Source organism: Mauremys reevesii, linkage group 2, assembly GCF_016161935.1.
Source record: "Mauremys reevesii isolate NIE-2019 linkage group 2, ASM1616193v1, whole genome shotgun sequence".
Taxonomy (NCBI): Eukaryota; Metazoa; Chordata; order Testudines; family Geoemydidae; genus Mauremys; species Mauremys reevesii.
This window is the reverse complement of record NC_052624.1, coordinates 2,378,918-2,406,593: the sequence shown is the minus strand read 5'-3', so window position 1 is coordinate 2,406,593 and position 27,676 is coordinate 2,378,918. Positions and strand designations below refer to the sequence as shown.

At 46.5% G+C, this 27,676-nt stretch overlaps 1 protein-coding gene across 4 annotated transcripts; it reads left to right on the top strand.

Annotated features, from left to right (window-relative positions):
* Positions 1–27,659, top strand: LOC120397121 (GTPase IMAP family member 7-like). 4 transcript variants are annotated; one of them, XM_039522647.1, is made up of 5 exons: positions 1–108; positions 19,336–19,374; positions 19,980–20,019; positions 24,397–24,459; positions 25,787–27,659. In XM_039522647.1, exons 2-5 carry the CDS (start codon positions 19,354–19,356, stop codon positions 26,758–26,760), a joined length of 1,098 nt encoding a protein of 365 aa, XP_039378581.1. In that variant the 5' UTR covers positions 1–108; positions 19,336–19,353; the 3' UTR covers positions 26,761–27,659. The 4 variants fall into 4 exon arrangements, with proteins under 4 accessions (XP_039378581.1, XP_039378579.1, XP_039378578.1 ...); XM_039522645.1 differs by lacking the exon at positions 1–108 and adding an exon at positions 12,467–12,733 and having other exon boundaries at positions 19,339–19,374; XM_039522644.1 differs by lacking the exon at positions 1–108 and adding an exon at positions 12,468–12,733 and having other exon boundaries at positions 25,787–27,658.
* The last annotated feature ends 17 nt before the right edge of the window (positions 27,660–27,676 follow it).

The window sequence follows — 27,676 nt, the reverse complement described above, 5'->3', positions numbered from 1 at the left end:
TTTTCTCCTCCCTCAGGCCTAAAGCACCCAGCGACCAATGGAGGAGGCGAAGCACCAGAAGTGAAGCTACTTTACTGGTGGGGACACTGAGGCAGTGACTCCCGTGAGGTAAGAACCCTGCAACACATTGTCAAACGTTAATTATAATGAGTGCAGAGTGGGTTTGCAATTCCTAGCAGCATCAGGGTTATGCCTAATGAGTTCATTAACTAAATATTTGTGCAGCTAATTGCTACTTACAAGGAAAATATTAAAGCCTGTGACTCTTTCTTGTTGACACCCAGCTGTCTGGACTACTCTGTCCATCTCCCTGGATTTCTCTGCTTTCCCAGTCCATCTTCAAATGCAGGTCAAGCCCCAGCATTCCTCTGCCACCTGTTATCAGAGAGCTGTTTGCCACGTCCTCACACCTCTTCCCACCTCGGCTTTTCCACTGTTCCCCCCTTCATACTGCCGCATTCCCATTATCGTAACTGCCCTGAAATGTGTGAATAACACTGTAAAATGTCCTTGCGCTGTCTGAAATGTGTATGTTCAGTCTCATGTGCTGGATGGCTACAAGGGCAGGCTGAGAGGAAAAAGTCATTCTGTTTATGATGAAATATAGTTAATTACATTCATGGTCAAAACTTTCTTTCCTGTCTGTATCTGCGATGTGACAACTGAGGCGTGGTGGTTACCCACACTGTGCTAGTTTCTCTTTCCCTTCCTGTTTTTGTATCTGTTATTTGTGACTGGAAACATCTCTGATTGTGGTCACCAACAACCCTCTGCTGAGGTTTCTGTTCCCAGCAGCAGCTGCAGGTCTCTCAGTGTCCCTGGTCTAGACTAGGGAGAGGATGTCGATGTAAGATACGCAACTTCAGCTACGGGAATACCGTAGCTGAAGTCGAAGGATCTTATCCCGACTTACCTCCTGTCCTCACCTCGTGGGATCGACGTCTGTGGCCCCCCCGCCGACTCCGCTACCGCCGCTCGCTCCGGTGGAGTTCCGGAGTCGACGGGGAGCGCGTTCGGGGATCGATATATCGCGTCTAGATGAGACGCGATATATCGATCCCCGATAAAGCGATCGCTACCTGCCGATACGGGTAAATAAATGTGTTAGTCTCTAAGGTGCCACAAGTGCTCCTGTTCTTATCACACAGAACAGGAGCTTCAACCCGAGCACCTCCCAATGCTCCCAACACCGGACAGGTGCCTGAGTGCCCTCTGCTGCTGAGACTTCCCACCCTCAGGGAAAAGCAGCCTCACCTCTGCCTAATCTTCCGCCATCTCCCTTAGAACAGTCAGCCTGTCCCCTATCAGCTGCCACCCACTTTTCCTTAGTGCCGCAGCCAGAGAAGAGCTTTGTGCTGAGCATCTCTCTGGTTTCCTCTCCCACTGCCCTGCCTCAGGCTTCTCAACCTGACCCCGTTCAGTCTCCAGGCTGCACAAGTCGCCCATGCGCTCAGGCTCCCAGGCTGAGAGCAGAGTCCGGGCATCTACCTGAGCCAAATGGGAGTTCACACTCTGCTGCCAGCCTCCCACAATTGACTCTATGTCCCTAGGCCTTGGCAACACCCTGGAGGGCCAGACTTCCCCCTGGCTCCAGTCCATCTTCCCAAGGTCCGGGCTCTTATTAAAAGGCCCTGCCCTATGTCCTGCTTTCCCACGACAAAAACAACCCCTGGGGACTCGCCCATCCTTGCCCCCATCCCTGCCTCTGCAATAGACTGTGCCCCATCTAAGTCCCCTGTCAGACACGGGGTCTCCAGGGGATGTCTGCATTGAAAACCCCCCCTGGCCGTGAGTCTCAGAGCCCAGCTCGACAGACTCAGGCTGGCAGAGCTCGCGCTGTCGCAATAAAAACAGCCGTGTGCCCCTTTAAGGTCAGGCTCTGAAGCCTGAGGGGGTGGGGCAGTTTCAGAGTCCGAGCTCCAGTCCGAGCCCAAACATCGACATGGCTATTGTTAGCGCCGTAGCACAAGTCTGTAGGGCCAGGCTCTGGGACTCACGGCTGCAGGGTTTTTTGCTGAGTAGATACAGTCTAGAGGGCCCTGTTTGGGTTCTGCTGCCATCTGGGCCTCCCCAGCCCTTTAGGGTGTCTCTACTTCTCTGTCCAGAATAGCCTGGGCTTCAGCAGCCAGCTGTGCTGTCCTGGGTGGGGCCTGTGGTTTTAACCCCATGGCTGAACTGTGGGCATTGGGCTCCACCAAGGCTCTGGGAGCAGGTTATAGACCCTGCTTGACACACAGATTTGATCCCAAATCCTGCACCTCGCCCCTGTCTAAGATAACCACGGCCCAAGCCCAGTTGAATTCTTCTAGCTGCAAACTGCCTATTCAGGGCATTGTTTCCCCAGCCCCCTGGGCCTTCCCACAGAGCAGCCCCACAGTTCCTGCAGCCGGGTGAGCCTGTTTGAGGCATGCCTCAGTTTACCAGCCTCGGTGTAGGCACACACTCTATTGCTCCTACACGGGCTGCCTTCAGGCTGCTGGGGTGTTGGCAGAGGCTCCCTGCCTCCCACAGGGCCACCTTTTGCTGCCCACTGTTGCTGCCCACAGCTGTATGAGAGTGGCAGGATTTCTCCTCCCTGTGGCCAGAGGAATTTGCCTCACCCAATCAGAAAGCTGCAGGAGTTGCTGGGGCCCTGGTGGGTGTCTTCTTCTCACAGTCTGGAGTCCCTGCAGAGCTGTACAGCAGTGAGGGCAGGAATTCTGAGGCTGAAGTAGTCCAGGAGGGCAGTGCTGACTGCTGCAGATCTAGCAGACATGAACAACTGTGTTGCATCCTGTAAAATTACAAGATATTGCATTCAGTTTGTAAGGGGTCTCCTGGTCCTGCTTGCAGGCTATGGGGCTCTGCAAGAACACCTGTACCATCAGAAACCCACATGAGAATTTCAAGAGATCAACATTTTAGCAGTTTTCAGCACACCACAGATGCCTGTCTCATGCCATGAGGGAGCATCCTGAGATGGCACCTGTCTATACATCTCCAAAGCAATGACATGGTGGAGTGGTGCAATTGCACTGTAGAGGTGCCGCACTCTGTTTGTTCAGTAGTGGTAACGGGATTGGGACATTCACCTGCCTTTGTTACTGATGCCCTACCAGATTGCCATCAGACCATTGTCTATACCCCTGTCAGGGCCCATGATCCACGGATATCATCACACCTCAATCTTCCACCCAACAATTACTTGCTAAGCAGGGAGAGATGCCAAATACAAATGGAGGAAAGAGAGGGTGCCCAATGCTAATCCACCGGCCAATCCATGCTCACTTTGGCCCTGTATTCTTTTTTCTCATCAGTGCTGTTTTCTTGACTGGCTCCTGCTGGAATGCAGAGCATATCTGCCCACCTCTTACAAGAGTCACACTGGACCTATGATAAGTAACAAATGAGAAAATGAAATCACAGAAGCTATAATAGCAGCAAAGAGTCCTGTGGCACCTTATAGACTAACAAACGTATTGGAGCATGAGCTTTCGTGGGTGAATACCCACTTCGTAATTTCCATTCACTGATGTTGTTCCTTCCATATGTCAGCATTACCTATCAGCACTGATGAAAATGTTTACTTCTCTGGAATTTCTACAAGAATCCTGATCCTTAGGTGGATTATTGAGTTGGATCTATATTCTGCTTACTTATCTGCTCCAACATATAGCGTGTGTTTCTGATACATTTCTGTTTCTTACCATCGTGTCATCCTCACTTTCTTTTTCATAATTGACAAGGTTGCAGTATATGCAGTAGTCCTCCACGCTTTCTGAAAAATCAATATAGTGCAATCAAATGATGATTATGTTATGACCAAAATTCTAAATACAAATCATTATTTATTAATTACTGTCAATTATTTCAATTCAGTCACCGTTTCTTTCTTTCTTTCTTTCTTTCTTTCTTTCTTTCTTTCTTTCTTGTGAGTCATATTTCCAATTATACTGGGTACCATACACTGTGTTTCTCAAAATTTTACTTTACTGCAGCTGGACAGGGCCGCCCAGAGGGGGGGGGGCAATTTGCCCCAGGCCCCGGGCTCCGCAGGGGCCCCCAAGAGAACAGCTGAGGCTCCCGCCTCCGCCCCTCTCCTGGAGCCTCAGCGCATCAAGCGGCGTGTCTCCGGCGGGGCCCCTGAGCCCCGCCCCGCTCAGAGCCGCGTAGTGAGGGAGCGGGGCTGCGAGCTCCAGGCTGAGCTCAGCTCCCTCCGCTCGGCGTGGAGCTCCCAGCCCCGCCCCTCACCACGCGGCTCTGAGCTCAGGCCCCGCCGGAGACACGCTGCAGCTGTTCAGCGAAGCGCTGAGACTCCAGGTGAGGAGGGAGCCGGGGATAAGAAGCTGGGGCCGGGGGGGTTGGCTAAGGGGCAGGGAGTTCTGGGGACAGTCAAGGCATAGGGAGGGGGCAGAGGTTGGGGGAGCGGTCAGGGGGCAGGGAATGGGGGGGTGGATAGGGGTTGGGGCAGACAGGGAGCAGGGGTGGGGTCCCAGGGTGGTGGTTGGGGGGGTGGGGGGTCTGTAGTGGGATGGCTACTCGCTCCTGCCCTTTGGGGCTTTAAAACAGCCCTGGGAAGGGGCTTTAGGCTGGGCTGATTGGGGGAAGTGGCTGCAGCTGGGGCCACGCCCCAAACTGAGCAACAGGGCCTTATAAGAAGGCCAGGGGAGCCAGAAGAAAAACAGTCTCTCTCTGTATTCAGAAGGAGAGGGGCCTGGCTGCAGGAAGCTGAGAGAGAGGGTATCTGAGTGGAGCAGGGCTGGGGAAAGGCTGAGGAGCTGGGGAGCTCCAGCCTAGAAAGCCCCAGTCTGCAGCCTAGCTATAGGCCAAGAGGTACTGGGAGTTGCAAGGGGCAACCCAGGGGTAGGCAAAGGCAGCAGGTCCAAACCCCTTTGCCTGTGATGAGTAGGCTGATACTGCAGTCTGCCCTAGGGTGTGGGGCTAGACAATGACTGGCAGTAGCCAATACTGAGGCAAAGTGGGGATAGTGGGGTGGGGGGGGGTTCCCCTGGGAGGGGGACACCCAGTTGAAGGGGCACCGGGGTCCTGGGAGGGACATGGGGGCCAGTAGCTGCAAGGCGGATCACCAGCCTGCAGAGGGCACTCCGGACGCTGGACTGAGCTAATTCCCAAGGACAACCAGCAGGAGGCGCCGCAGGGGTGAGTCCGACCCGGTTACAGCATCTCTGGGGGATGGTGAGGGGACAAGGAGCAGGATGGGTCAGGGATTCTGAGGGAGGCAGTCGGGAGCAGGAAGTGGGTGGGGGTTGGATAGGGGGTAGGGCCAGGCTGTTTGGGAGGCACAGCCTTCCCCACCCTAAAGCTCATTCAGCAGTTTGAGGCTTGCAGAAGAGCCAAGCTGTTAGCTTTTCCATTAGGGCTCCCATCCCTTTCACTTCTCAAATGCCAAATTATAGTCTATATGTAATTTCAGTGCCATAGGGAGATTCATGACAGGGGAGGGTAGCTTCATTTAAAATTAGTCACTGGGGGGGAGGGATCACATGACAAGAGCAATATCCTACACCACCTACCACCTTCCCAACCCTACCAAGGGAGACCCCTCTCCCCTGCATTCCCTGAGGCTTCAGAGGGGTTAATTCAGTGGTTCTCAAACTTTTGTCCTGGTGACCCTTTCACATAGCAAACCTCTGAGTGCCCCCCCTTATAAATTGAAAACACTTTTTTATATATTTAACAGTATTATAAATGCTGGAGGCAAAGCGGGGTTTGAGGTGGAAGCTGACAACTCACGACCCCCAGTAATAACCTCGTGACCCCCTGAGGGGTCCTGACCTCCAGTTTGAGAACCCCTGGATTAATTTAATTTTAGCACCCTGTGTCCATTCACATGCATGTGCTATTTTGAGCATTTCAGTTTGGACAACATAGGCTCATCCCAGATTCTGGAACAAGCTCAAATGCTCAGTTCGTGGAGTATGTGCATAAGCTATACTAAAGACAAACCCACAGTAACCGTCTCCAGTTTGTGAGGGACCACATGGAGCCATTCTCTAGGAAACAGATAAATACATGGAGATTAAGTCCATTAATGGCTGTTAGCCAGGATGGGTAAGGAATGGTGTCCCTAGCCTCTGTTTCTCAGAGAGTGGAGATGGATGGCAGGAGCGAGATCACTTGATTATTACCTGACAGGTTCACTCCCTCTGGGGCACTTGGCATTGGCCATTGTCAGTAGACCAGATACTGGGCAGGATGGCCTTTGGTTTGACCCAGTATGGCTGTTCTTATATTCTAACCTAAATGAACCCAAAGTTATGGAGACAGATATGAGTCAAGGAAGCCAGCAGAGTATCAGAAACCCTGGAAAAATCTCTGCCTGAATGGGCTCAGGTGTTTGGTTACAAGCTGAGGTGGTTCAAAAGTTTTGGATTTTTTTTAAGCAGAATTTTTTTTGTTTCTTTAAACAATCAAACACAGCAAGCAGCAGATATTTGGCCACACACTTCTGAAACCTCAAACCATGTTCAGGTTTTGGCAGACTAATTTCAGCTTTTCAATTAAAAAAAACCACAACAAATTTTGAAGGAAAGCAGACATTGTCCGTGATTTTTTTCTGCTTTTTAAAAACCCCTAGTTTTCGATCCAGAAAAAGTTTTGATGGAAAATATTTGTCCAACACTTTTAATGAGCTTTAGTGCCTTTTAGCACTAGCTGATGCTGAGAACCAGTGATACCTTGTAAAGAAGTTTTCTCAAAACTCTCATTTGGGTTTCTGCCAAAATGCGGAAGGTTTATTTTTCCCAGAGGCGCCCGAGGGGGGGAGCAAGTGGGGCAATTTGCCGTGGGCCCCGCAAGGGCCCCCAGGAGAATATAACATTGCAATTTTTTTATAGAAGGGGGCCCCCAAAATTTCTTTGCCCCAGGCCCCCTGAATTCTGTGGGCGGCCCTGCAGCTGGATATAAAAATATCTCATTTCATTTCATTGGTCTATCAAGAGCAACCAGTCACCCTCTTCACATTTTTTGGTACTTAAAGACATTATTGATGCAGAGTCACCATTACAGAACCAAACCTGTGACATACCCTGCTATGAGTATTAAGATAACTGTCTGTTATGTGATCTAATTCCACTCTTCCTGTTATCTTCACATGTACCTAATGAGCCCATAGTATATGAGAGAAAGTTATTACCTGACTCCTTCATTAGAACAGTTGCTATTTCTCTTCTAAATGAGGTATTAGCCTCTTGTGTTGTTTTTACATGTCTTTCTGCTGCAAATACGTTTCTGCAAACTAATAACACTTCTGCTTAGAAAACACATCATAATTACACATAATTAACAAACAATAATGACAAATTGGTATTCAATACCTTTAATGTGAGTGATCCACAGTTGTAGCCATCAGTTTGTCTGTTATGTTGAACAATTTTACTTTTCCAATCAGATGGGGATTTTCTAGTTAATCGTTTGATGAAGGATCTGAAATTTGTAGGAGTACAGTAGCAGACTGTATAAATGGGTTTTGTTAGGATATAGATATTCAGGCCTGTCTGTAAAGGCCTACTTAGCTAGTTATAAAGGTACAAAACAAGAAATCAAACTTACAGTCCACCTGTACATGGGCCTTATCTCACTAGGACAGTCTGAGGCCTTGTTCTTAAGCTAAGGCCTTTGGCGAAGCAGCAGGGGCAACCATAAGCTGGGAAGCACACGGTCACGTCCTCACCAGTCACATTGAAATAAGGCAATCTGGGGCTGTTAAAAAGGTGATCCAATCTATCACCTCCAGAGAAAGGGAAGAGCCTAGAAGATGTAAAAGGAAACCTAGTTTGATGGCATCCTGTCTGGCAAGACTCACTTATCAACAGCCATGATTGTAAAACCCTCACTTCTTGTTATTTTGTCTTTATGGTCCCCACTTCTCTATTGTTTATCCGTATGGTCTCTGTTTGGTTCTTTCATTGTTTCTGTCTGCTGTATAATTAATTTTGTTCAGTGTAAACCAATTAAGGTGGTGGAATATAATTGGTTAGATAATCATGTTGCAATATGTTAGGATTGGTTAGTTACATTTCAGTAAAATGATTGGTTAAGGTCTAGCTAAGCCGAACTCTAGTTTTACTCTATAGACTGAGGTCAAACAGGCAGCAAGGGGGAAATTGGAATCATGTTTTGCTAAGGGAGGGAATGGGAACAGGAACAGGGACACAGGCAAGGCTCTGTGGTGTCAGAGCTTGGAAGGGGACATGGAGGAAGGAAATTAGAATCATGCTTCCTGGAAGTTAACCCCACTAAACACTGAATTGTCTGCATCTCCGGACTTCGGGTATTGCTGCTCTCTGTTTATGCAAGAAGGAGCAGGGAATGGTAGGGTGAAGGGAAAAGCCCTCTTTGACGGGGTGGATCGGCCCCACACTAGTATGGCAGAAGTGAACCTTCCCCTCCTAGCAGAGGAAGCCACACCCCTGAGGCTCTGCTGGGCATGCTCCAACTGGAGAACAGTTATAAAAGCCCGCAGAGCTGCTCCATCTGGGCTGAGAAAGAAAAGCTTGCACCCAGAGACCCAGAGGCCAGCCACACCCAAACTCACTGTGGAGAGGAGGCAATGGACGCCACAGACACGGAAGAACCAGGGACTATGGTAGGAAGTGACCCAGGGGAACCTTAAAGGGGAAACGGTGCTAGGACCTTTCAGGCTTGGCATGTTTTGGAAGGACCCCCGCTGGGCCAGTGGTGAAGAGAACTCGCCACTAGCAGGGCCCTGGGTTGGGACCTAGTGCAGCAGACATGCCCGGGTCCCCCTACACTGGCCACCCCCGCTTGAGTGTAGGTGGCCCTCCATGGTGATTATACGGACTCTGTCCATTTGGCCATGCTGCCCTGATGCTGAGGCTGAGTTATATGGACTCCAGCTGCTAGGCCGTGCTACACCGACTGAGAAGGGTGATTATATGGACTATGGCCATTAGGCCACACGATGAGCTTCTTATCCACTGTAATCCCCAGGTCCATTTCTGCAGATCTTCTGCTTAACAGTCCCCAGCCTGTAGCGGTGCATGGGATTCTTCCTTCTTAAAGATGTTGAAAAAAACCAGCCCCAGGACCAACCCCTGGGGCACACCACTTGATACCGGCTGCCAACTAGACATCGAACCATTGATCACTACCCATTGAGCTAAAGTCAAGATATAACACATCCACCACTTTCTCCATATCCACAGAGCCAGTTATCTCATCATAGGAGGCATCACCTCCTCTCCATACTTTGAGCAGGTCACCAGATTGAACCAATTTAACTGGAGTATGAAAACTTCGCAGAATGACTTCCCCCCTCTGCTGCAATTAAGTACTTTAGCTTTTGCAATGCCCAGTAACAAGCTAGCACCATTCTTTCACAGGGTCCCTTCTTGCTATCTACAGTTGACAGGCAGCGGGAGGCAAATGCTACCGGTCGCAGGTCTGATCCTACCTGCTGACAAGCCACTATCCCAATTTCCTCCCCAAAGTCTTCTGGGTACAGAATGAAGGGATTCTCGGGGTCGGGGCTGGCCAGACAAGGGGCAGAGGTGAGATGCTGTTTCAGTGCTGTAAAGGCTCTTTCACTCACAGTCTGGTGTTGTCAAAGTTTCCTCCCTACTTTGAACTTTAGTGTCCAACAGGTGGGGACCTGCATGTACCCTTCTAAGCTTAATTCCTAGCTTAGATCTGATAGCGCTGCCACCAACAAAAATATAGTGTTTTCGTTCACTTTCCATTCCCCCCAAACCTTCCCTGGGGAACCCAAGACCCAAACCCCTTGGGTCTTAATACAAGGAGAAATTACCCATTCCCCCATCCTTTTTCCCCCCAGACTTTCCCCTCCCTGGGTTACCTTGAGAGGCTTTACACAGATCCAAAACTTCTTGGATCTTAAAACAAAGAAAATCAATCAGGTTCTTAAAAAGAAAGCTTTTAATTAAAGAAAAAGAAAAGGTAAAAATTATCTCTGTAAAATCAGGATGAAAAATGCTTACAGGGTATTTAAATTTATATAGCCAGAGAAATCCCCTCTAGCCTCAGGTTCAAAGTTACAGCAAACAGAGGTAAAAATCCTTCCAGCAAAAGAAACATTTACAGGTTGAGAAAACAAACAGAAGACTAACACGCTTTCCTGACTGGGTACTTACAAATTTGAAACATGAGACTGATTCAGAAAGGTTTGGAGAGCCTGGATGGACGTCTGGTCCCTCTCAGTCCCCAAGAACGAACAACCCCCAAACAAAGAATACAAACAAAGACTTCCCTCCAACAAGATTTGAAAGTATCTTGTCCCTTCATTGGTCCTCTGGTCAGCTGTCAGCCAGGTTTACTGAGCTTCTTAACCCTTTACAGGTAAAAGAGACATTAACCCTTAACTATCTGTTTATGACAGGTGTCCACTCCCAATTCAGAGACCAGAGCAGAGCTTGCAGGGGTTGCAACAAGGTGCTGCATCGAGGAATGAATTCTCGGCAAAACCCAGTTAGTCCGATATATGAGGCTAGAGCCCTAGCATCAGTGGGACATTAGCTAGCTTTCGGCCTTAAAAGGTAGGGATCAATAGCTCCATGTCTAGTTGGCAGCTGGAATGCCCCAAGGGTCGGCCCTGGGGCCATTTTGTTCAACATCTTCATTAATGATCTGGATGATGGGATGGATTGCACCCTCAGCAAGTTCACAGATGACACTAAGCTGGAGGGGGAGAGATAGATATTCTGCTAGGGTAGGGATAGGGTCCAGAGTGACCTAGAGAAATTGGAGGATTGGGCCAAAAGAAATCTGATGAGGTTCAACAAGGACAAGTGCAGAGTCCTGCACTTAGGACGGAAGAATCCCATGGAGCGCTAAAGGCTAGGGACCGACTGGCTAAGCAGCAGTTCTGCAGAAAAGGACTTGGGGATTACAGTGGACGAGAAGCTGGATATGAGTCAGCAGTTGCCCTTGTTACCAAGAAGGCCAATGTCATATTGGGCTGTATTAGTAGGAGCATTGCCAGCAGATCGAGGGAAGTGATGATTATTATTAACCCCTGTGACGGGTTGGATCACAGAAACCCCTGGTAGTTGCCAACTAATGTGCCAAGACTACTTCTGCCCCTGCTTTCCTGCTCTGGCAGATTGGGACTTCAGTGCCCTGCCTGGTTGGAGCCAGACCCGCTAGCCTGCTGCAAACCCAGACCCGGGTCTGAACCACGTCCCCTAACAGCTGCAGGCTTAACTGGAAACCGCTTAAGAAGTGTTCCTGTCTTTAACACTCAGATGCTCAACTCCCAATGGGGTCTAAACCCAAATAAATCAGTTTTACCCTGTATAAAGCTTATACAGGGTAAACTCATAAATTGTTCACCCTCTATAACACTGATAGAGAGATATGCACAGCTGTTTGCCCCCCCCCCAGTTATTAATGCATATTCTTGTTAAATAATAAGTAAAAAGTGATTTTATTAAATACAGAAAGTAGGATTTAAGTGATTCCAAGTAATAGGAGACAGAATAAAGTGAATTACTAAGCAAAATAAAATAAAACATGCAAGTCTAAGCCTAATATAGTAATAAAACTGAATACAGATAAAATCTCACCCTCAGAGATGTTTCAATGAGTTTCTTTCACAGACTGGATCCCTTCCTAGTCTGGGCACAATCCTTTCCCCTGGTACAGCCCTTGTTCCAGCTCAGGTGGTAACTAGGGGATTTCTCATGATTGCATCCCCCTTGTTCTGTTCTATCCCCTTATATGGCTTTGGTCCAAGGTGGGAATCTTTTGTCTCTCTGGGTCCCCCCCCCCCCCCTTCTAAATGGAAAAGCACCAAGTTTAAGATGGATTTCAGTACCAGGTGACACGATCACATGTCCTGTGAGACCTCAAGCCTTCTTTCCTCCCAGCCTGACTCACAAGAAGGCCTGCAAGCAAACAGAGCCATCCACAGTCAATTGTCTGGGTGATGGGAACCATCAAGATTCCAAAGCACCATTAATGGCCCAAACTTTGCATAACTACAATAGGACCTCAGAGTTATATTTCACAATTCTAGTTTCAGATACAAGAGTGGAACATTTATACAAATAGGATGACCACACTCAGTAGATTATAAGCTATACAATCATATAGAGTACAACGTCACACCCCTCACCCCGTCCCGATTTTTCACTCTTGCTGTCTGGTCACCGTAGGGCTGCTGCTAGCTGGAGGAGGAATCTCCCTCTGCTCTATACTGCCTTGGCCACCCTCCTTCTCTCAGCCTCAGCTAATCCCTGCAGGGGCCATCACTAGGTGCATGTAATGGAGCAAGAGACAGCTATCTTGTTAACAGACTTTTCATCGGGGGGGGGGTAAAATTGGGGGAATGTCCCTCTTGTCTAACCACCCTGCCCCTGGAGTTGCACCTCTGGTAACTCTTACTGGTGCTGCTGCTCCTGACCTGTGTTATTCCTCACATGAGCATTTGGGGCTTTGGGTGCAAGGTGCATTTGTCTCAGGTGTTTCTCCTCTTTGCAAGCAGCCAATCAAGCTAAAGGCAGTTTCTGCAAAGAAGTTTCCCAGGGTTGCTTTTTGGCAAAGACAATTTGCTGATCATTGTGCTCAGCCTGCAGGCACTTAACTGCACTGCACTCACCCTCTGCCTTTCAATCTGCACCTCTGAACTTTACCTCTGGCCGGAGTGTGTCTGATCTATTGACAAAGAGACTAAGCCAGGGGGATTGTGTCTCTTCTCATCTGACACCAGCAGCCTGGGAGGAGAGTGCGGAAACAAACCAACAGCATTGAGGAGGTATTGTGTCTGTGTGTGTGAGATGAGTTTTAGTATCTTATTTTAAGCTAACATTGCCTAATATTTAGATCTGGAAATTTCCTCCAAAAATACTTCCTTGCAGTCTGTGGAATTTACTGAAACCAGGGGAAAATAAAATAGTCTTGAAAAGAATTACACTTTTAACTTTTTATTGTTTAACTGAAGCTAATTTATCTAAATGAAATGTGAATGACCAGGTCTGACTGTAAAGCATGGTGCAAAAGCTGAACAATCTAATGTGAAGAAGTAACAAAGGCTTTCATCTCTAATATTATTTTCTTCATACTCACTGATAATTTTATAATAGAGACTTTAAAAGTTGATCAGTGACTCTCAAAGCACAGCAGAGGATGCTTAGTTTTACTGGGCACATATTTGGAGGACTAATGCCCAGAACAGCACAAGTGGCACACAGCTACATGGGGGTGGTGGGAGAAAGGTGAGGCTGGTGTCGCAGAAGTGAGTGACCGGGGGTGACAGGCTGGGGTGCCCACATCCCTGGGGCACCCTGCCAGAGCCTGGGCATGCAGGCTGGGAGGAGACGACCCTGGCACTTCCCTGAGCTGCAGCCTGGGTGTTGGGAACCCAGTGGGAGGAAAGATCCTGCTATGGGGGCAACCCAGTTTGATACAGAAGTAGCAGAGGGGTGTGTGGGTGTGTGACACTGCTGGTGAGGGGGAGGGTATGTGACACACTGGTGTACAGTCATGGGGGGTGGGAGGGCAGGATTGCCAAGTGTCAGTCATCTTGGCTTAACCTCCCACATCTAACAGCCCCTTCCCAGCTGCTGCCCCCCAGCCTGCAGGCATCTCTCCCATTCGACAGGCTGCAGGGCCTGCACAGGGTCTTCGCCTCACTAACAGGTCCCCTGGGATGGACGGATTCCCGGCCAGCTGCCTCTTCCTCTGCTCTCGCTGCCTGCCCTGCTGTTATTAGGATGCATAAGGAATGGGATGGGGAACAATGCAAAGAAAATGATAATGGCTTTATATAAAGACTGTGTGCAGTGATGGTCACCCCAGCTCTAGCAGGATATTGCAGAACTGGGGGTGGGGGTTCAGAGAAGGGCAATGAGAATGATCAGAGGCCTCTAAGAGATTGAAAAGAATATCCAGTTGTCATAATTAATTATGACAAATTTTGGGTGGTGTATTAAACCTTGTGCTTCGGGGCTTATGCAAATCTCTAGCTATTAGAGACCAGGAGAAGATAGATGTGGGGATAGATTATCCCACATCTGCCTATGTGGGGTTCTTACACCTTCCTCTAAAATGTCTGGGGCTGGCTGCTGCCAGAGACAGGATGCTGAACTAGACTTACCTCAGGGCTGATCCTGCGTGGCAATTCCTATGCTCCAATGAATGAGGCAGGGGTCCAGTAGAAAAAATAGAATGTGGTCATGTAAGTAAAGAATGATCATAATGCATATGCACAAGGGAGCCAAATTAAGGTTGTACGGGCAAACTGAAAATGGGCATTACATAAAGAATGTTCTTTTCACATAGATTTTTTGAAAAAATAATGTTCTAGAGTTTTTGAAAAGTAAAGTAAAATCCTATTTTGTTATTTGCAATGGCACCAGCCTTCCCTCCCCACATCATCCCAAGGGCTTGACCTTGGAACCTTTAACACAGCTGTTATATCCTTGGGGGCAGCCGGTTTAGGAAGAAATCACTTGAGGCCAGACAGCAGACAGCTAACCAAACCACCATTTTATTTACAGACACAGAGAGCTCACTCAGCCGGTTGAAACCGGCTGAGCTATCCCTTAATAGTCTAACTCAGTTGCCATAGTAACAAAACCCATGACAACCAAATACACAACAACAGCTACAAGACTTCTGCCTTTTGAGCTACAGGGTTAACTTCACTAAACACCATCCAGAGAAGAATGGCCTGCTGGGGCCAGGTGCTGGGTCTGAAGTGTTAAAGGGAAGTCCAGCCTGGGATGTCTCTCTTTTTCCTTCCCCTGACCCAAGTGTTGTGGAAGCTCCTGTCTGTGTGGTGTTCCCCACAGGGGGCATAGCCCCCACCCAGCTATAACTGCTCTGGCAGGTATTTCCAGTGCAGTGCATTCTGGCCCCAGCCTTAGCATGTGAGCAACGCAAGGGAAATTGTGATTTGTCGGTAGTTTATATCTTGGCAAAATCTGAATGGAATTTCATGAAGAAAAGGAAGGGAACTAAAGCCTCCGACTAAATTTCAAAGGCCCTATGCAAACAACAGAGTTGTTAAAGCATCCAAAAAAAATATACGAATCTTTTATGATAGAAAGTGTTAGGCAACCTAAATAAAGGTGTTGCTACCAGCTACCTCTATAATTATTTATATTATGTAATGCTGAGATAAGGTGACCCAGTGCTGCCTCGTGCCCTTCCAGAACGTGGAATGAGACTAACCTTAAAAAACCCTGTGAAAACCAGGCAGTCCAAAGTTAAGATACACACTATCCTGGCAATGCAATCTTAATTCTGCCCTCTGGAGTTGGCAATAGCCAGAGAGTGTCTGAGGAACGGGAACATGAGAAAGTGACAAGGTAATGTGCTAAGCTGTCACTTTGCTATGAGGCTGGGTGCATGTATACCTTGAGGGATCAGGTATGCCTCATTTCAGTGCTGAGTTCTGTAGCTTGTCTGTGGAAGTGCATGAGTCTGCTTGCCATAGGGATTGTCAGCTGTCTAGGGGTAATATTTAGCAAGCCTGGGCTGGTTTGTTAGTGTCTGAGTGTAGGCCCATTATGGGTAGCTCCAGGTTGCTGTGCCTGACCTCGGGCCAAGTTTTGCCGTAGCAGAGAGAAGGTGTTAGACTGTGTCCTGCAGTGCTCATGTGCTCTGCTCCCGGGGAGGGTAGAGTTTGGGGGGAGGGATAGCTCAGTGGTTTCAGCCTTGTCCTGCTAAACCCAGGGTTGTGAGCTCAATCCTTGAAGGAGGCACTTAGGGACCTGGGGCAAAAATCAGTACTTGGTCTTGCTAGTGAAGGCAGGGGGCAGGACTTGATGATCTTTCAAAGTCCCTTCCAGTTCTATGGGATAGTGTTACTGGCACAATGGGGTGTTGCTCAAAGAAGGAAGAGTTAAGGTTCCATAGCTGGGGAGGTGTGTACTGGAACTCTGTATTTCCTGATTGTCCAAAGTTTAAATTTAGCCAGGGCTACACTTGCAAGTTAGACCACAATAAAGCCACCACGTGCGTTCCACTTCACTCCCTGTCCACACTGGCAAGGCATGTAAAGTGCTCTGACTCCACAGCTAGAGTGCTCCTGGTACTCCACCTCCACGAGAGAAATAACATTTGATGTGCCCCTGCTGGAGTGCTGCAGCAGCAGTGTGGATGCCTAATGTGCTCTGATTGGCCTCAGGAAGTGTCCCACAATGCCTGTTCTAGCCACTGGTCATCAGTTTGAACTCTACTGCCCTGCTCAACTGTCAGACCCACCCTTTAAATTCTCTGGGAATTTTGAAAATCCCCTTCCTGTTTGCTCAGCCAGGCTTGGAGTGCTCTCAGCGAATAATTCCAGGTGGCCATGCCTCCACGTGCCAGGCGATCCACAGTATGGAGCAATGGTGAGGTGCTGGACCTCCTCAGTGTTTGGGGGGAGGAAGCTGTGCAGTCCCAGCTGCGCTCCAGCTGTAGGAATTACAATGCCTACAGGCAGATATCAAGGGCCATGATGGAAAAGGGCCATGATCGGGATGCAGTGAAGTGCAGGGTTAAAGTGAAGGAGCTGAGGAATGCCTACCACAAAGCTCACAAGGCAAACCGCCGCTCCAGTGCTGTGCCCACGACCTGCTGATTCTACAAAGAGCTGGACGCAATACTTGGGGGCTGTTCCACCTCCACTCCAAGGACTACCATGGACACTTCAGAGCCCAGTCCAACAAGGCAGGAGGAGAAGGAGGAAAATGGGAGTGAGGGTGCTGAGGTGGAAGAAGACACCCCAGAATCCCTGGAGGCATGCAGCCAGGAGCTGTTCTCGAGCCAGGAGGAAGGCAGCCAATTGCAGTGTCCTGTGCTTGGGGAAGGACAAAAACCAGAGGAGGTTCCCGGTAAGCAGCTTTTTTTTCAGGAAGGAAGTTTTTAAGTGCGGGCTCTTGGAATGTGCTTGCCCTCCTTAAGTGTGGGAAAATCATTGCTCTGTCTGGTTAATGCTGCATCTCTTAAGTGTTGCATTTTGCCTTTTCAGATGCAACCTTGAGATCTAAGCCGTCCGTGTTATCACCGGGCGAGGGACTGCAAAGACTCAGGAAGAGGCCGCGTAAAAGCAAAGAAGACATGCTGCAGGGAGTAATGCAGCAGTCTTTGAACAAGAATCCAAAGGCACAGGAGTGGAGGGAGAGTGAAAGGAGGATCTGCCAGAAGAATGAAGATAGGGTGACCAGATGTCCCGATTTTATAGACACAGTCCCAATTTTGGTGTCTTCTTATATAGGCTCCTATTACCCCCTCACCTCCTGTCATAGGTCTCACCCCCACTTAGAGCTGTTGGGTTTCAAATATGGGGACCTGCATGAATCCTTCTTCTAAACTAAAATCCTAGTTTAGATCTGGTAAAAGCTGCCACCACCCAATCAGGAATGTGGATTGGGACACAGTCCTTCCCCAAAATCCTTGGGGATCCCAAGAGCCCCAAATCCATGGAGTTCTTACACCCAGGAGAAATAAACCATTCCCCCCTGCTTCCTTCCCCCTCCCTTTTCCTAGGAGAGATATACCTGATTCAAACTCCTTGAATCAAACACAAAGGGAAACAAACCATTTCCCTCCTCCCCTTTTCCTGAATTTCCACAAAAGAAGGAATTAACCAAGTCCAAAGAAAAGAAAATAATTTATTAAAGAATAAAAAAGAAAGTCACTGTCTTTGTAACCAAGATGGAACAATACACAGAGTCTAACCTGTAAACCTGGAGAGCATTCCCCCTCCCCCTTTCTTTTTCAGTAAAAGCAAAGTAACAGCAAACAGGAATAAAGAATTTCCTTCAGCAAACACACAATTGCAAATGTAGGAATCAAATTATAAGACTAATCCGCCTTTCTAATTAATACTCACTATTGCATAGTAGGAACTACTCCAGGAGAACTTGGAGACATGACTGGTCTCTCTTAGATCCAAAAAGAGAACACACAGAGAGCCAACAAAGAACACAGACAAAAGCTTCCCTCCACAGAGATTTGAAATTATCCTGTTCCTTGATTGGTCCTCTGGTCAGGTGTTTCTCAGGTTACTGAGCTTGTTAACCCTTAACTATCTGTTTATGACACCTCCTGTCCTGATTTTTCACATTTGCTGTCTGGTCACCCTTAATGAGGATCCTCGATGAATGTATCTTGTTCTTTTTTATTTATAGTCTTGGCCTTCACAACATCCCCTGTCAAGGAGTTCCACAGGTTGACTGTGCGCTGTGTGAAGAAATACTTCCTTTTGTTTGTTTTAAACCTGCTGCCTATTGATTTAATTAGGTGACCCCTAGTTTCAGGGTCAGGCAAAAACAATGAGAGAAATGGTGTTAAATTTGATCTCTGTCTCATGGTTATTAACTGATTTTCTTGACTTTTACTGAATTAGGTGTTCAAGAAGTCTGCAAAAATATATTAAGAATGAAAAATTCTCAGTAACTGTTTAAAATAAAAACCAAAATAAGTGATTGAATAAACTAGTGTTTACTTCCTAGAAGTACTATCACTTCCTTGTTCTGCATTGTCAAACCTTACTGCTGAGGGAAAAATTGCATTTGCTTGAATGTTGTGGTCTGTCAGCCTGTCATTGTTGCTTTACTCAGTATAACTCTATTGACTTCTGTCATAGGTTTCACCTCCACTCTGAACTTTAGAGTACAGATGTGGGGACCTGCATGAACACCTCTAAGCTTAACTACCAGCTTAGATCTGGTCTCGCTGCCACCATCCAGATGTCTGAGTTATCTGGAAAACTCTGTCTTCCCCCGCAAAACCTTCCCCTCCCTGGGTAGCCTTGAGAGACTCCTCCACCAATTCCCTGGTGAGTCCAGATCCAATTCCCTTGGATCTCAAAAACAGGAAAAAATTAATCAGGTTCTTAAAAAGAAGGCTTTTAATTAAAGAAAAGAAAGGTAAAAGAAAAAAAACCTCTGGGAGACAGCATACAAGCTGATCTCACAGACAACAGATTTAAAACACAGGATGTTCCCCTGGGCAAAAACCTTAGTACACACAAGAATACCCAAATTTGATTACTCCCCTAATTGCACAAAGACAAGTTACAAAAGAACATAAACATAAACCTGTTTATTCCTTTCTAAAACTTACTACTCTGATAAGAGTCTGGTTCCTTGATCTTTTCCACTCCGGCTGAAACTGAAAACTAAACAAAGGAAACTTCCCTCCTTCCTTTTGAAACATCTTGTTCCCGCATTGGTTCCTCTGGTCAGGTGTCAGCTAGGCTAGGTGAACTTCTTAACCCGTTACAGGTAAAAGAGGCATTAACCCTTAACTATCTGTTTATGACAACTTCAGTGACAACTCCAGTGTGTGCCAGGGGAGACTCATGCTGAATGTTTTGTAAATAGCTGCAGGAGAGTCTCATTTGTGCTTTGTTTTGTTTTTTAGCAGACGGCTGAATCCATCATGGGAGGAAAACAAAGTTCAGTGAGTATCATGAGAAACGGATCATTTCAGACTCCAGCTAAATTGAATGTTCTAGTGCAAAGTATATGTAGCGGGATTGAAGCCGGGATCTTTGGAGCTAAAAGCATGCGCCTCTACTGCTTGAACCAAAAGCCAGCTGGTATTTAACTAAGGCTGTAGAGCAGACTCGCTAATCTCTCTCTCAGTGGTCTCAGTACCTCTGTGTTACATATATATATTTCACAGGGAGATTAGGTATGTGTTGTGGCTTCATCTCATCTCTGCTCAGCTTAGTTTCTTAAAGGCAAAGTAGCTTCTCTTAGGTAAGAGAAGCATCCTCTGCCACAACTGCACCCCTCTTACCGCTTGCTTCTCGGCCCAGATATTTGTCCCATTTCCCTACTATGTCCCTGACCTTCGTATCATCCTTAACCCTGAATGTGACTCCTTTACCTCTTGCGTGTCTGCAAATGCTGCCTCTGCAACATGGCTTTCCCAAATGTAATCAAACGATGCCCAAAGTGGGCTGAGGAAGCTCAGGTCGATGCATTGCTATTTCATGCATTTTTTATGTCTACGTTCTAATCATTTTGCAATATTCACATTTTTAAAATCAAATATTTCAGCCAGAGTTTCATCCAGGAAAGCAAACTGAAGACAAAACGGGTAAGAAAATGACATTTCCCCTGTGCTGTCCTTATTTCTGCATGAATTGTCAGCTCGTGATTTTCTGTAAAGAAATTGAGAGCCTTGCTAGCATGGGGGATTGGTCCATGCTCCAGAAATAGGTCTTCTCACTCAACAGGTTTGTATGGGGCTCAATAGTTCCCTCTCCCCAGTTTGGCCTCTTTGCTCAGCTGCAAGGACAGATGAAATCGTTGTAAAAACAAGAGAAGTAGTTGCTAGGTCACAGGTTTGGGTGCTGTGGGATTCTCACTAGCACTGGTCAAAAAGTTTCCATCAAAGCTGTTTTTTTTGTTGGAAAATTGGGTTTTCTACTAAACAAAACTTTTCCTAAGAAGTGGGTGTGTTCCATGGCTAGTTTTGACTTTCCATCAGAAAACCAAGAACATGTTGTCTTTTGGCGACTAGATTTAGACTGAAAACTTTTTATGTGTTTTGTTTTGTTTTATGAACATTTGAAATTTGTCAATAACAGTAAATTCCACCCAGCTCTACTTCTGACAGTACAGGTGGGGTTCTGTCGTTTGGGTTGAAGGAACAGACTTACATTTTAGATACAATAATGTTTGAAATGTCTGTGCTTCTGCAGATAAAGGTTTGAGACTACTGGTGTGAGTTGAGCTGCATCCTCATATCTCTGCCAATGCACCTCAGTCCTGACCTGTGATAGACCTTGGTGTTTCAGTTCCGGTTCTCTCTGGAACAAAGAACATAAGAACATAAGAACAGCCGTACCGGGTCAGACCAAAGGTCCATCTAGCCCAGTATCTGTCTACCGACAGTGGCCAATGCCAGGTGCCCCTGAGGGAGTGAACCTAACAGGCAATGACCAAGTGATCTCTCTCCTGCCATCCATCTCCATCCTCTGACGAACAGAGGCTAGGGACACCATTCTTACCCATCCTGGCTAATAGCCATTTATGGACTTAGCCTCCATGAATTTATCCAGTCCCCTTTTAAACATTGTTATAGTCCTAGCCTTCACAACCTCCTCAGGTAAGGAGTTCCACAAGTTGACTGTGCGCTGCGTGAAGAAGAACTTCCTTTTATTTGTTTTAAACCTGCTGCCTATTAATTTCATTTGGTGACCCCTAGTTCTTGTATTATGGGAATAAGTAAATAACTTTTCCTTATCCACTTTCTCAACATCACTCATGATTTTATATACCTCTATCATGTCCCCCCTTAGTCTCCTCTTTTCCAAACTGAAGAGTCCTAGCCTCTTTAATCTTTCCTCATATGGGACCCTCTCTAAACCCCTAATCATTTTAGTTGCTCTTTTCTGAACCTTTTCTAGTGCTAGAATATCTTTTTTGAGGTGACGAGACCACATCTGTACACAGTATTCGAGATGTGGGCGTACCATGGATTTATATAAGGGCAATAATATATTCTCAGTCTTATTCTCTATCCCCTTTTTAATGATTCCTAACATCCTGTTTGCTTTTTTGACCGCCTCTGCACACTGCGTGGACATCTTCAGAGAACTATCCACGATAACTCCAAGATCTTTTTCCTGACTCGTTGTAGCTAAATTAGCCCCCATCATGTTGTATGTATAGTTGGGGTTATTTTTTCCAATGTGCATTACTTTACATTTATCCACATTAAATTTCATTGCCATTTTGTTGCCCAATCACTTAGTTTTGTGAGATCTTTTTGAAGTTCTTCACAATCTGCTTTGGTCTTGACTATCTTAAGTAGTTTAGTATCATCTGCAAACTTGGCCACCTCACTGTTTACCCCTTTCTCCAGATCATTTATGAATAAATTGAATAGGATTGGTCCTAGAACTGACCCTTGGGGAACACCACTAGTTACCCCTCTCCATTCTGAGAATTTACCATTAATTCCTACCCTTTGTTCCCTGTCCTTTAACCAGTTCTCAATCCATGAAAGGACCTTTCCTTTTATCCCATGACAGCTTAATTTACGTAAGAGCCTTTGGTGAGGGACCTTGTCAAAGGCTTTCTGGAAATCTAAGTACACTATGTCCACCGGATCCCCCTTGTCCACATGTTTGTTAACCCCTTCAAAGAACTCTAATAGATTAGTAAGACACGATTTCCCTTTACAGAAACCATGTTGACTATTGCTCAACAGTTTATGTTTTTCTATGTGTCTGACAATTTTATTCTTTACTATTGTTTCAACTAATTTGCCCGGTACCGACGTTAGACTTACCGGTCTGTAATTGCAGGATCACCCCTAGAGCCCTTTTTAAATATTGGCGTTACATTAGCTAACTTCCAGTCATTGGGTACCGAAGCCGATTTAAAGGACAGGTTACAAACCTTAGTTAATAGTTCCACAACTTCACATTTGAGTTCTTTCAGAACTCTTGGGTGAATGCCATCTGGTCCCGGTGACTTGTTAATGTTGAGTTTATCAATTAATTCCAGAACCTCCTCTAGTGATACTTCAATCTGTGACAGTTCCTCAGATTTGTCACCTACAAAAGCCAACTCAGGTTTGGGAATCTCCCTAACATCCTCAGCCGTGAAGACTGAAGCAAAGAATTCATTTAGTTTCTCCGCAATGACTTTATCATCTTTAAGCGCTCCTTTTGTATTTTCATCGTCAAGGGGCCCCACTGGTTTTTTAGCAGGCTTCCTGCTTCTGATGTACTTAAAAAACATTTTGTTATTACCTTTGGAGTTTTTGGCTAGCCGTTCTTCAAACTCCTCTTTGGCTTTTCTTATTACACTCTTGCACTTAAGTTGGCAGTGTTTGTGCTCCTTTCTATTTGCCTCACTAGGATTTGACTTCCACTTTTTAAAGGAAGTCTTTTTTCTCTCACTGCCTCTTTTACATGGCTGTTAAGCCACGGTGGCTCTTTTTTAGTTCTTTTACTGTTTTTCTTAATTTGGGGTATACATTGAAGTTGGGCCTCTATTATGGTGTCTTTAAAAAGACCCAGGCTATGGATACACGACAGAGCTCACGGCGGCACAGTTGCATTGATGCAGCTGCACCACCATAGTGCTGCTAGTGCAGACGGTCTAAACCAGGGGTCCCCAATGCAGTGCCCGCGGGCGCCCTGGCATCCATGTGCGCCTGCCTACTGGCTGCCGGACAAGCAGCCACCGAAATACCACCGAGAAGCAGCAATGTTAAGAAGCACTGCCGCTGAAATGCTGCCGAATTTCGGCGGCATTTAGGCGGCAACGCCTCTTGATGATGATGCTTCATGGCAACATTTCGGCAGCGATGCCTCTTGACGACGCTGCTTCATGGCGACATTTTGGCGGCGATGCCTCTTGACGTTGCCACTTCACAGTGGCATTTCAGCGGTGGCTTGTCTGGCGGCCAAAGTCTTCGGCAACTAGTCGTCTGGTGCCCGACCCACTGAAAGGTTAGGGATCACTGGTCTAAACCAATGGGAGAGAGCTCTCCTCTTGACTTAATTATTCCAGCCTTGTGGTAGCTGTGCTTCTCCCACTAATATATCACAGCCTACACCAGTGCTTCGGTCAGTGTAACTTACATTGTTCGGGGGGGTGACTTATTCACACTTCTGAGTGACAAAAGTTATGTCAACGTAAACTATAGTTTAGACATGGTCTAGCAATCAAGGCAAATCTTGCAGTGGTTTTGTGATGTGGGAAATTGATTTCTATGGTCCAGGAGGACACCAAAAGTGGTTCACTGAAGAGCAGTCCTTACATTGGAACTGAAAGTTCACACTCTCACACAACAGAGCTGTACTGGACTAAAGGTTTTCTCCCTCAGTCCCACCCCATTGAGGGCTGCAGTCAGTTGCACAACTGCCTTGAAAAAAACCTCAAATTTCTTTCCATTTTTTGTCAATGTTATCCTAATTCCTCCCACCCTCTCCCTCCATTTCTCCACATTCTGTAAACAGGGAACTTTTCCCAGGCTGCCCTACCAGTGAAATGCCAAAAGACCCCTGTCGTTAAGGGGCAGGATTGAACTGGGGACCCTTGAAGTTTAGTGCATGAGCCTCTACTGCTTGACCTAAAAGCCAGCTGGCTTTTAGCTAAGGCTGTAAAGCAGACTCATTTTCTCTCTCTCTAAGTGGTCTTGGGGCCACTAGATGGGACAGAACACCACACCCAGGAGGTGTGTGGGTTACACAAGTTCCACAGATAATCTTGGCTTCCTGGGTGTGATTGGAAGGATGGTCTGTGTCCGTGAGATACCCCAACCCTGCACCCGCCTAATTGGTCTGAGGACAGTCAGGCCGATTTGGACACAGGTTCGGTGGGACTCTGCAGCTTCTCCCTGATCAAGAGTGAGGGGGTCACTTGTGGGCAGGCCGGCTGCTCTCCTGCATCTTAGCTCCCTTCCTCCAATGAGCCTTCCACCGATCTTACCCCCCATTTCTCCCCTATGCAGGGGCCAGGGCAGTTACTGCTGACCAGGTGCAGCCCAACACCACAAGGAGAGGGGACCCGGAAGGTGAGTATTAATGAAATCACAAAGAGCCATTTTCTCCCCCTCCCAGGCCAGTTGCCCTTGGTGGCTGTTCTTCACCCTAACAGGCCCATCCTCCCCAGCTGGCCGCTCCACTTAGCACCAGTCAGCCAGAGCGGCTTTCCCTGGGCTGCTCACCCATTCAGTGTCCCAGGCTGTTACCCAGCTGCTGAACGGCCTCACTGGCTGGAACAGTTGGGAAGGCACCATTTCCCCTGGTGTAACTCCCCCTAGCCGAGTGCCAGGCAGACTCCATGCGAGGGGAAGAGCCGAGGGGATGCTGTGGCCATTGCCGAGAGAGGGCTCCTCTCTGGGATCCCATTGCTCCTCTGCTGCTGTGCAGACCAGCTCCCCAGGGAGGTCTTAAGGGCTCCATGCCATGGAGAAGGTGGGATTTGGCTCTAAAGCCGGGCAATGCAGCTCTATTGCATTTATTCCCTGGGTGTGTTAATCAGCTCCCCTAACTGTGAGTGAGAAGAGCTGTTATTGTGGGCATGGTGCATATTCTCCATCTATTTCTACTGTCTGTATCTCTCCTACAGTGTTTTCTTCCTCTCCTCCCCTCTTTTCCTTCACTGTTTTCCCTCCTCACTTCTATTTTCCTTCTCTTGCTCCCCAGGCTTCACTCTTTTCCCCTTCATCCATCTGTCCCAATTATTTGTCCCATTCCCCGTTTCCTCTTTTTCTCTCTAGTCTCCTTCCTTTCTCTTTTCATCCCAAAAACAAAACACAGGGGCTGTTTTGCAGAGGTGTTGAGCCCCCAAAACTCCAGCTGAAGTCAGGGGGAGCTGGGTGTGCTCCACTTCTCTGGAAGTCAGGTCCAAGTTAAACTCCTTGGGCTACTTCTGCCAACTAGGGAGCCCATTCTCTAGCCTGCCCCTGGTTCTGTCTGCTGATCCCACATTGCTGGGCTGGCTCCTGGTGACTGCTGCTCCTCTCTGCGTGTGGTAGAGGCTGGACAGGGAGCTAATGAGACCTGGTGGCAACACCACACCGTGAGCAGTGATTTCAAAACAGAACAGAAGGATCCAGACCAGCATCCCGCCCAGAAACACCTGATCCCTGCGCTGGCCCCCTCCAGCCCAAAGCTGGGTGCTTAGAACTCACTCACATCTGAGCCGAGGCCTCCAAAGGTGACAGGCTGTCAGTGCTAATAACCCACTTTGCAGCTCTGCTCGAACATGCAAAATGTTTCCATGCCAGTTAACTAAGGCCTTACAACAGTTATAATTACAGAAAGGGAAATCCCCCAAACTCACGCATTGTTACTTTATTATCTTTACCATGACATTGTCAAACTTACTTCTTCCAGGCCCAAGAGCTGCCACCCTGTGCACTGAGAAATCCGAACTACAGATCGTTCTTGTTGGTAAAACTGGAGCTGGGAAAAGTGCAACAGGAAACACCATCCTTGGTGAGAAACTGTTTGACTCTAAAATCACACCAGGATCAGTAACAGTGAAATGTACTAAGAAGAGAAGGGATTGGAATGGCAGGGACATTGCAGTCATTGATACACCTGGTCTTTTTGACACAAAAACTCCTTTAAAAGAAACTATGAAAGAAATAGGGCGTTGTGTGGTAGTCTCCTCCCCAGGACCCCATGCTATAGTTCTGGTGATGCAGCTGGGTCGTGTCACTGAAGAAGAGAAAAAAACAGTTGAACGAATACAAGACATTTTTGGGGATAAAGCTGTGGAGTACATGGTCTTCTTGTTCACCAGAAAAGATGACTTAGGTGATATGACTTTACATGATTATTTAAAAGCTTTGGATGACAAAGATCTTCAGAAGTTGATGGAAAAGTGCGGGAATCGATGCTGCACTTTCAACAACAAAGCGACAGGAAAGGAGCAGGAAGACCAGATTTCAGAGCTGATTGAAATGACTGATATGATGGTGCAACAGAATGGAGGCTCACATTATACTAATGACATGTATGAATATGCTCAGAAGACACTTCAAGAAAAAATTGAAATGCTCAAAGAACTCTGTAAGAAAGAGATGGAAGAAGAGAAAAGAGAAGTGACATCTCAGTATGAGGAGGAATGTAAGGAAATAGATGAGAAATTACAGAAAGAAGGCTCATATAATGAAAACACTTCAAAACAACAGAAAGAGGCCCAGAGACAAAAAATGGAAAAAGATTTAAAGGAAATAAATACTAAATACCAGGCAAAGCTATGTGAACTCAGGGAAATAGCTGATGAGGATGTTACTATAATAAAAGCTATTTTAAAACAATTCTTTTCTGTATTTTCAAAAATCAAACACTGGTTTGAATAATGATTGACTTACTATAATTTCTCCTTCTCTTTCCACTTTGCCACTTTTTCAATAGTAATGAATGGAGTTTCAGTGCTTTGTAACACTTTAACCTCCTAATTTGTTTCCATTTCTATCAGTTTCTTAGTCAGCTTTGTACTTTCATAACCTACAGCTAATGCATAAAAATATGAGTAAATGAAGCTATTAGCAGTTGCTCCTTATTAACAATGTGTGTTGCTTCCATTAAAGACTTTGGCTACAGCTGTTAGATCTCTTCTGGACTAAGTGTTGGAATAAGCTTGGGTTGATGTATTATATTAATTGTGACTAATATTGTTGTCAATATGGTGGTAAATGTCGACCTTATTTCTGTTCAGGAATCATTTACAGAAATCAGAATCCGTTCATAAAAATAACCATTCATAAGTATTCACTGAACATTTTGGATGAACAGTTCTCAGCTCACTGGTTGTTTGCAAGCAGTTCATTCTGACGAGTCAGTATTCAGTATTTGGAAGTTGTGATTGGCAACCCAAGTCACATGATATTGTTTCTCCTTATGGATGAAATTTTGTAAACAAGAAGATGACAAATGATGCATGATGTCGATTTTCAGACCATGAAATCTTCAAGATTTGCAAATATTTTTTTCACGTTCAACTCAGCACTTCTATTCACTAAACTATTTGTGACTAAATGTTTTAAAAATATTCAGCCAGTTCTAACTGCAATGTATCTCCCACAGTCCTACCACATTTACCTATGGATAGAGCCTATCTGTAATCATGTAATGTACTTCTCCTATATTTTCCTGTTTAGCTTTTAATTTGCTGTGAAATGTCATGTGATAATTTGCATGAATTATGAATGACGCTATGAAAATAAATTCTATTATTTGTATTTAACCATATGGTAGCACTTGGGGTTTTAGAAC